This window comes from Oncorhynchus keta, chromosome 5, assembly GCF_023373465.1.
Source record: "Oncorhynchus keta strain PuntledgeMale-10-30-2019 chromosome 5, Oket_V2, whole genome shotgun sequence".
Lineage (NCBI taxonomy): Eukaryota > Metazoa > Chordata > Actinopteri > Salmoniformes > Salmonidae > Oncorhynchus > Oncorhynchus keta.
The window spans coordinates 9,134,301-9,145,248 of record NC_068425.1 but is presented as its reverse complement, the minus strand read 5'-3'; the positions used below and the strand labels follow the sequence as shown (position 1 = coordinate 9,145,248).

General features: G+C 40.8%; 1 protein-coding gene across 1 annotated transcript in view; it reads right to left on the bottom strand.

Annotated features, from left to right (window-relative positions):
• Window positions 1–8,792: 8,792 nt before the first annotated feature.
• Window positions 8,793–10,948, bottom strand: part of LOC118384141 (syntaxin-1B) — a 56,741-nt gene continuing 54,585 nt past the window's right edge. Inside the window, exons 9-10 of the mRNA XM_052518651.1 lie at window positions 9,737–9,847; window positions 8,793–9,164 (exon numbers count right to left, since the gene is read on the bottom strand). Coding sequence (XP_052374611.1) covers window positions 9,084–9,164; window positions 9,737–9,847 — 192 coding nt within the window. The 3' untranslated portion in view covers window positions 8,793–9,083. The remainder of the gene's footprint in view (window positions 9,165–9,736; window positions 9,848–10,948) is intronic.

Genomic DNA, 10,948 nt, shown 5'->3' with positions numbered 1-10,948 from the left:
GTGTAGGGAATAGGGTGCCATTTGGGATATAGACAGAGTCTGGGTGTACAGCCATGAGGGAGTAGTGGGGGAGTACAGCATGTGGAGGTAACAGACTATTGAATCCCTGCACAAAATGGAGTACTGTATTTATTTAGGTGTTTTTTCAGTAATGTTCAAATTGGTTGTTGCCATTTTCCTTTGTTGATTGGTGGAGCTAGATTAGTGTGGCTGACACAGATGGGAATGGTTTAGTTCATCAAAAACAGGCCTTTTTGTTTGCATTTCCTTTTATCCCCCATCTTGAATTTCCTACTTCTCCAGATTCCCCATTCAGCTCATTTCATTGTGGTTTTGTGTCAGTCTTTCACCAAAACCTTGTGTAAAGTATTGTACATTCAAATGTTAAAGTATGTGCTGTGTCATTTAACAGATGCCCATACTAACTCATTAGAATCAGCACATAGCAGAGGACAGAAGAACAGCAGCGTACTGTTGTGGTCCTTCTGTAGCACAGTTGGTAGAGCATGGCGCTTGTAACGCCAGGGTAGTGGGTTCGATTCCCGGGACCACCCATACGTAGAATGTATGCACACATGACTGACTGTAAGTCGCTTTGGATAAAAGCGTCTGCTAAATGGCATATATTACTGTACATTACATTCATCCCACCTCAATGGTAAGTAGCCATAATGAGGTGATGGGGATAGAATTTGCACCAGGGTGAGTGATCAAAGTGGGGATGTCTTGCATGCCTTAATGATGAGGTCATAATGTGTAGACTGGACCGTGAGTCATGGATTCCTAATGGTCCTTTTGGGAGGCTGGGAACCAGATGGGCAGAGTGCTGGAGGAGCTAACCCACACAACATGGCTGAGCAGCTGTTCAAAGTCCTTTGTTCAAAGGGTCTGAGCAGGAGTGCTGATATCGGATCAGATTTGTCTATTGTATATTAATGAATAATATATGGACAGGGACGGATCATAGATCCGCACTGCTGCTCTGAGATGCTTCTTCAATATGGCCCATTTCACTAGGTGTCAAAATATGTTAAATTGTAAGGAGTGAACTCAGTCACCTCACCCACTACCAATTTGTAACACTTGACTTACCGGAGTGACGCACAGCAGCCATTTTTGTGTCCGAATGCTTGCCAAGTCTTGCATATCACAGTGACGAGTTGTCTGAGATGTTGCTAACCCAGTGGAGGGCGATCAGGGTCTACAGAGATACTCACTGTGACTTCATCCCAAACCCAGTGAATAGGCCCCAGGGACTTCAGACCCACTTAATGCTTCATGACAAGGTGTTGATAGGATAACATGAGGATGCTTAACACAAACTAATGTCCCACATTCCTAAATCTAAATAACATTAAATAACATTACATTGCCAAATGTTTGGTAGATTATGATCTAAGAACATAATTAGCAAATAATACCATTGAATTTGAGCCATTGTGTACTATAGCGATGGAGACTGACAACAGTAATGAAGACCAACCACTGCGAGGGTACACTGAACAATCCTTTTATTTATTCATTTTTTTATTATCATTTCAATATGTCTGTCGGGTTAGTTTTTTTTAAATAGTTTTTATTTTAAATTAAAATTTGACACACTTATAAAAGACAGCATCTGCATAGAGTTGTCATCTTAAAGATCCATGGAGAAAAGGGAGCGAGAGGAGGGGAGATAGCGAAGGGAGGGGAAATACTGGCACGTCACACTAACTAAACAGAACAGCAAACAGCAGTACAAGAGAGGGAGAGAGAGGGACAGATAGTTTTTTACATTACGGTACGCACACATACACACACACACAAAAAAACGGGACACAAGTTGCATTTCCAGTCAAAGTTGCAGCAAACGATCCAACTGTCCTCTTTTTTTCAGTCTCTCTCAGTATCATTCTTGTTTCACTCCGTTCTCGCCCACCCTGACAACCCCCTCTAACTGACTTTCACTGAACAAGATGGAGTTGTTCTCTTCTGTCTGTGTTATTACAGATTTCAAATCACTTCCACCAACTGTGGCTTTTTCGATCTGCAACCAAAACTGTGTTGTGGTCGACCGAGGTTTGAAATAATTTAGTCTCACTTCTGCATGTTAGAGAAAGCCCTTTTTCTTTTGTATTGCACATAAAAGTGGATTTCTATATTGTCACAGGCCAATCTTTCAGTATGATCCACAACTTTCCCTTCGAGGATCAGACCTCCCTGGGTTGCCTCACAATTGGGACAAATCCTCTCAAACTCCTAAGAAGGTGATTCAGTTGTTCGCATCTGATGCGCTAAGATTTCAATACAAAAGAGGACAAAACTCAACGCAGAGCCTAACTCATTTCAAAAATTGAAATTCCTCTCGCAATTATAACAATGGAAATCATTTTCTCTCCTTTGCACATGAACATAGGAGAGTTGCAACACTTGCCAGACATTAAAGATCACACAAATTAGTACTTAATGACTCTAAATGTCATGACCACTACGTAATGGCAGGTTCAATTAAGAGAAGGACTTATTATTTCACCACAGTATACTTTCCACAGCAATGAGAGACCCTGGGCCCATGAGAAGAAGCCCAAAGCCAAGTGACAAGGTTGACATTGTCATTATACAAGACAATACCAATCATAATGACAGGGCTGTTTTTGGCTGACTACCGGCTAATAATTGGAGACAAAGAGAGTGTTTGAATTCATATTTGGCCTGGAAGCAGGAAACCGAGACAAAATGGCAATATGTACATTGCCACTCCCTTCTTACTACGGATGGAGGGAAGCACTATTCATCAGAGACGGATGCCTCTGAACGAAATCAAACTGGTTGGTTTTTGACTGATATGGTTGGTCACACAAATGATTCTTTCATTTGTCCAAACACTCTCCAAACACGCATTAAAACTGAAAGAACATATATGTACAGACAGTCAGTCCAAAAGAGGGGGGGACAGTGGGGATAGGGCAGAGATCGAACCACTTCACAACTTTGACAGGAACACGTTTCTCAGTAGTTTTATACATGGACATGCAAGTCATTTTTTCTCTCTTTGAAGTATTTACAATAATTACAAGACACAAAGATCCAGTTCAGTTTGACAAAATTGCGAGCATTTCAATATTACTATTATTATTGTTGTTTAAATCATTGCTATAATAGAATCACTCACTTTTTAAAGTGTTTTTTTTTTATCTCCCTCAGTTTGCAAATATTACTGCATTTCCTTCCCATTATAATAATATATTTAACATCTATTCAGTTTTCGGTTAACCTACTGTTATGACCATTCAGATAATAATCAACTTTCCAAAGTCACAGTTTCGGGGGAACCATTCCTACCCCGCCAACCCCCCTCCACAATTAGAACACTGATACAAAGGAATACTGTTGTGAGATATGGTGAGTATGTTCCAGAATAGGACCATAAAGCAAAGGAAACAACAAACGGTTTCATTGTGGCAAATAACAGTAGCACATTAGTAAGCCACAATAGAAAGTAGCATCTCTGAAGAGGGTTTCGTTGGTTGTTGAAATGATTTCATTCCAAGAACAACCTCTTCTGTGAAAGCAGTTTGAATATTGACATAACGGTGAGGATAAAGCCAGTGGCCATTGCATAGGGCCTTGAATTTCTTGTGGCTACAACAAGCAAATAGGTAAGGGTGCCCATATATAGGAAGGGAAAGCCCAAATATGAACCATGATAATATAAAACAGATATTTCCTTTTGAAAGATCCAACTGGTTATATTTGCAGTTCAAGACCATATTCAAACCCTTTCCAGAAGAGGTGTTCCTTTCCATCGGTTGCACTGATAAGGCTTTGCACTGACAGAAGCTGGACGGGCCAGGCCATTACCGTCATTCATTCTCCACTCATTTACAGAATGCTTCCTCTATGCTCACTACGTTCGGAGGTCATTCCGATGTTCCGCAGACACACCCGATACATCTTTTCATTTCAAAACAACACAGGAATAAAAACAGAATACTTTTGGTTCTTCCAGGTCAGTGCCCTTTATATTCACCAACGTGGATCTGGGGAACGGTCAGTTCAGGTGTGTTGCCAGCACAGAGAAAGCAAAGCAAGTAAGCGTTGAATTGGGTGTTAAAGAGGCCATAACAAAAAAAAACATGTAGATATTGTGTGCATAAAGACAGGTGTATAGACTACACAGACATTTGGATAGGGATATGTAATCTCACCAAATAATAATCGCCACTGTTGTCTCCTTTGGACTCCGCGTACATCATATGACTATGCACCTCTTCTCACTTTTACAACCACGAAGAGTACAAACTACAGATGATTAAAGGACAACTTGTGAAGTCTTTTCAACAAGTCAACTCAGAAGTTTGAATCAAGTAGCTGACAGAACAACATACAATGATTTGAAGAGGGGGGGGGGATAATCTGGATGATAACTATAGATTACTATTATTATATTATAAGCATTTTTTTTTGTAAACTTGACTTTCTTTGTGCTCTTTGATCAGGTGACTGAGAACACGTGGGGCAAATGCTTTGGTTTGAATTTGGTAACATATTATAATATATATAAATAGTGTATTTTTGTTGTTGTTGTTTTCAACATAAAACTGGAGCTCAACAGCTACAACCCATGGACCTGCTGAACCCGAACAGCCCTTACACCTAGTCGCGTGCTCAGAGTGGTCTGCGTCGATCGCAGACGTGCACACACATACTGTACACAAACAAACGTTCATGCTCACACACAAACACACACACGCACCATCTTTTTTGTTGTTGCCAGGGACGAGGGGCATGCACACAAGGCCTAGGAGCTCACAAGTTGCAGTCGCAGCTTAAAGACTCACGATTAACGTTTCCTCACAAAGGACGCATACGCCACCATAGAAGCACATGAAGCACAGTGGGATTGATGCTATGGGAGAGAAAGAGGGGTACAGGATGGAATGTATCAGAATTACTACTAGGGGTTCTGCCATGGTGGGGGAAAACCGCACACTACAGTACTCTGGAGGAAGGGAGGGACGACATTTTGCACCAAACAATCCCCGGACGTTTACACACACTCGTACATACGTAGATCACCCCTCTGGACGTACCACTGTCAATATGGTGTCTCTGTAGACTTGCGATAAAACAGACACCAGCAGTGATATAACTACAACCCCTCACCCCGTCCCCAGTGAGTAAATATAAATGATCGATCGATAAATAAACCGTGAACGTGATAGACAGTGTTTTCTTGAGAGTGTAAAGTGCGCACATGATCGAGAGCAGAAATCACCATGCAAACTCACAAAGCCGATAGTTGCATGCCTTAATAAGAATAAGGGTTCCCTAGCCATATTCCTTTTAAAAAACAACAACGACATCAATATAACCCCATTTTAACTGTACATGTAAGTGGTTGGACACAATTAAATACACAGAAGCTTTAAAAATAACATGCTGGCCAGTCCTGGAATGACTTGAGGACTACAGTCAGATTTCCTCCTGGATCTGTGGGTGGAGATGTTGGTCGAACGAACCTAGATTTCCCGTTCGCCATTCCTATGCCCTCAATATCTCTTGCTGCAGTGAGACATTCTTGCCATGGAAAGATACAAATTGGACTTGAGGCTCACCAAAGTAATATAAGCGCCTTTAAGTCATGGTGGGACTGAAATATCACGTCTCGTGGTGATCGAGATTGTACAGAACTCAAAAGTGGTTACCGGTATGCACGTAGAAAACAGTGACATGGGTTAGTCCTGAAGTTAAATCATGTTTAAATAGAGGCCATTTTTTGTTGTTTCTTGCTTACTGTGTTCCAAGGTGTAAGTCAGTGCCAATCTCCCAAAGTTACGTGGTTGTTCATGGAAAAAGTCAGCAACGCAAACTCCCATTCTGTAAGGACAGCCCACTATCAAAGGCCACTGTTTCACACTCAGAAACAAAGAGCCGTTTGCATGGATATGTGAAATGACTGAACATTTCATTTAAGGTTTAAGCTTCCTATTTATTGCAAGTATTGTCCTTATGATGATATGGCAGAGTTTAGCACAAAGCATCAGCTAACTACTACCTAGCACTTGAAAGGGCCATGATTTGGTTGGCCACCGGGCTGAAAGTGGACCATAACTTTAATGTAGTTACTATAGTGTAAAGTTTGGACAACAACAGAGGCAGTTCAATGACAGTCAGTCAGGGATGACCACCACTTGACTTAGAAATTCACCAAGAAACCAGTGACTTAGAAAATGATGTTCCTTGCTGATGACATTGACAGGGGAATGACCATGTAACTGTAAAAGGGTGGGTAGGTGTGTATTGATTTTGCAGCAGCCAATAGGTAAGATGAATTAGGTATGCTAACTCTGAAGTATCCTATCCAATGTCCTGTGAGATTTGCATTAATAGACAATTCTGTGTCAGAAGTTTAATCTAACGTGATTCTCTGTGTTGGGGAACTCATGAAGTAAAATCATGCGCCTTTGAGTTTTACACTGAACAGAGTTTGGCATTTTGGAAATGTTGAATTTAGCTACATTTCCATCTTAAAATCCAAGTTCAGAAAACTGAGAGCTGGTTCCTCCCTTTGAATATACAATATTAAGGACATTTTCAACACAAAATTAGGATTTTCCCGAAAACATTTGACAACATTGTTTTTTTCCTTACAATTATTACATATACAGTCAAAGTATCAATTACAAGAAAAAACAGGTTCATGTTGCGGTAACTAGCATAGTCTGTTTGGGCACACATTGAACAGACACTCTTATCCAGAGCGTAGTACAGGCGTGTTAGGGTTAAGTGCCATGCTCAAGGGCACATAAACAGATTGTTCACCTCGTCAGCTCAGGTATTCGAACCAGCAACCCTTTCAGTCACTGGCCCAACGCTCTTAACCGCTGGGCCACAACTTATATTCTATGACGTTCCTACATATAGGAAGCTTACGTCAAAGGATAATTGGGTTCATCTTTAAATTGACTATATTGAAATCACATCAATACACCAGCAACAAAGTTGTTGCTTTGTCAACATCTATTGATCGTAGAAGAGTATATTCTCCATTCGGATTAGGTCCATGTCCAATCTAGATCACAGAGGGTAAGGCCTTGTCATATGAACTACACCGGGACACTATTCCATGAAGGTGACCCCAAACAGTCGGAACGATTTAGTTCATCCAGTCGGGGGCCAACACCGTCAACGCAAGCCAGGGAATTGGGACTTTGAGGGCAAGGCTCACGAGTCATGATTTTGATTCAGTTACTCCCGCGATTGGATCTTAATCTGCGACATTACAGTGCTGGCTTCAACAGAGTCACTGTGACATCCGTGTCACGTTGCCATGCATATTTCCATGGCAAGGTGGAGCTGTCTCTTTCAGATAAATGTAGCAGCATTCATATCTGTTCTTAGCCTGAATTCAAATGGCATTCATTTGTAGAATGTGCAATCATAGAGCACGGTATTCTCTCCTAACCTTGCTATTCTGAACTGGTAATAGTTCAGCACCATCAATGGGCTATTAAGAGGGAAACGCCCATCTTCATGAAATAGCACCCAAACAACTCAAGCAGAGGGTGGAATAGGTTCCCTAAAAACTCCACATGACCGACCGATTGCTAAGTTATTAATACCTAACATGTTTTATGAATAGATTCTATAGTTGTGTGTTTTTTAAAGATTATATCTTTGCTTAGTAAAAAATACAATTTCACAAGAGGGGCACACAAACGTGTTCCATTCACAGTACCCATTTGCTTATATGTTTTTGTATCTTTGAAAATAAAGTAAAGCAAACGGCAAAATGCAAAATATAGCTGAAGGTCCATAAAGGAAATATGAGGCCAGACTATTTGTCACAGGACACGTCACACACTACACGACCACAGTAGAACTAACCACTTCCAAAGCAAGACATGAGACTCGACACCAGGGCTCGCCAGCATTTCAAGTTAAGATTACGTTGTTCAATTTTCATATTTACTTTTTTAATGCGTTCCTAATCTGTAGAACAGGCATGCGGCTACAGGTCTCTCTTTCTTTTTTACCTCCCTTTATTCCTTTCCTCTCTGGTGTATCTTGCAACCTTTTATAATATCATCCCCCCCCTCTGTCTGTTCTCTCTTAACATCCTTGGGAAAACTCGAATTGGTCGGCTTTCTTTGTCAAAACTGCATAGTTCGACCGTCGGTTTACCCCCCGTCTTACCTCTCTAATCTCTCTCTGAATTTGGTTTCTGCCGCAGGCATATGGAATTAGCTGAAGGCCCGGAGACGTTCCTCTCTCCAAGCTCCTACTGTATGGATAAGAGCAGGGAAGGGCCTAGATGGAGCACCTGCAAACTGTCAGTTGTTTTTCAAACCTGCTACTGCAGTGCCACGCCCTAAAGGACACGCCTCCATCTGTCTGTCAGCCAGGGCCTTTCATCTGCCGTTGTAACAGCTCCATGGGTTTAAGCTCTTGTCCCTATTGGTCGAAGTAAAGACATTGTTGCCTATCTAGGAGATTTGGTTAGCCTATTGCCGGGTTACTCAAGTTGACTACACTAATTTGTCTGGCTGATTTACGTGATTGACAGGAATAATCAACCCATGAGAAGTCTCTTAAAAGCCACGGTTCAAACAAAACCAAAGTCAGTCTCTCCCAACGAAACGTGATTATTGTATCTATGAAATAAGGAACACCGATCATCCTAATCCGTCTCCAGTTTTGTGCATTATGTTCTAAAATCGCATCCAAGTAAACTACCTTTGCTGGAACAACACACAATTTAGCAGTCATTGGCACTGTCCTGGAGACCCCCCCCCCAAAAGGAAAGAAATGTAAAAAAAGAAAATGTTTTACGTCAATTTTCTTTCCAGGTAGCTAACCCATGTGCTGTTTCTTATGTTCAATACATTTACATGTACATTGCAAATTGTTTGTTTATTTGTACCCTCTTTTTTTGTATATGTTATGTTTTTAGTCAGCTATAATGTCGGTTTAGTTTTTTTGTCTTTGTTTTTTCAACCCCACCCCTTTTAGAACATTTTCCTTATCTGATATTGTATATGATATTTTTCTCTCTGTGTGTTTTTTTTTCCTCTTGTGGCCGTCTTTCGTCGTTGTCGTCATTAAAAGCCCAGGTATCCGCCGATAGTGGATGCCAAGACGACTCCCAAAATAGTACAGCAGACGATGATCATGAGCTTCTTCTGCATGGGGGGGGGGACAAGGCGGTGATGGTGTTAGCAAGACACAGGTCAGACTTGTGATTGTATACATGCTACGGGACAGTTTTACGGTAAGGGACAATATCATTTATTATCTATACAACACATTAGTATGTACATTGTTCCCCAACCTATCATGTGTCTGTGGAGGTTGGTCGCTTGGTAATCACTGAGGTACTGTGTGACTGAGGGTGGAATGTGCTGTACATGAAGAGGTGGTGGATATTATTATTATTTGAGTGTGTGTGTGTGTGAGAGAGTGTGTGTGTGTATACTCTTTAATAATATAGTTATGAGGGGGTGGTGGACATGAACCTTTTATGATATGATTGACTGTAGGAGGATGCTGTGCCTATTTTAGTATGCGTGTCTGTGTGTTTATATGATGGCATAGGTATAGTATGTATATTAGAATGTACAGTATGTATACATCCTCATGTAGGTGTGGGGATGTGGGTTACAGCAACGTAACAGTGATCAAACATGTGGAAGACTATATATGCGTATACACAATATATGCGTTAGCCCTGTTATATGGAGAGCCTGTGACTTACCTTGCGAGCCTGGCTCTGGTATTTGACAGCCTTCTTGGTGTCAGACACCGCCCGCTCCACAAAGTCCACGGAGTGCTCCACGTTGTACTCAATTCTGTCAATCATCTCTCCCTGTAAACAGCAAAAAGCACCGTCATCAAAATGCAAGCGGAGTGAGGGGAATACCTTGTCTATTACCACTTTAAGTTAACCTCAACCACATTGTGTGCACATGTTTCCGCTCCATATTTTTTTTAAGGCTCAAGTGTGGGATCGTATTTCTGTTCTTTCGAATCCAAACAAAGCTTCCAGCACAAATATCAGCTGTTTCCTATTCATTTGTGAATAGAATGTGTTCTTAACTGACTTGCCTGGTTAAATAAAGGTCAAATTAAAAAAATATATATAATAATTCTCGTTACAAAGTACTGTAAGTGATATTGATGAAGCCACTTATCGTCTACATGTTGTCTTCCATCTAAAGGATGGATTTTTAACATTGTGTGCTGCATAATGTTGCCAGAGGAAACAACAGTATTGATATATAAATGAGATGAGCGTAGCTAAGTACCTATGTTTATTCATCATACACAATTGCATATTGTCCATGAGGAAAAGCCCCCAGAGAAAGAGAAGAATTGTCACTCAAAAGCGTTTTTCCTCCCTATTGCAATTTGGATGAAATAATCCACCTCACAAACAGTGCGTGAGCTAAACTTAGAAACCATATTTCCCTGTTACCCAGAAGCAATTTTCTAATTCAGGTCATCCTGATGAGATGCATAGGCTCTTAGTGGAAGTCAACGGTCATTTCTTCACAGTGAGAATCAAAATTGGCAACATAATATTCTCATATTGTATCTCACATATCGAGATTCTATGTAATATTAACAAATGTTCTGTAAATGTGACAATATTTGAAAATGTAACTTAATTAAGTTGTCATCATTTGGGGAATAAACTGTAGCATGTCACCAACACATTTAAGACAAAACAAGTAATAATAATAATATATGCCATTTAGCTGACGCTTTTATCCAAAGCGACTTACAGTCATGTGTGCATACATTCTACGTATGGGTGGTCCCGGGAATCGAACCCACTACCCTGGCGTTACAAGCGCCATGCTCTACCAACTGAGCCACAGAAGGACCAGTATTCATGTGAGGTATTTTGTAATGCATTTTTAAAGTGCAAGTCTTTGCTATACCATTTCAACTTAAGTGCAACCAC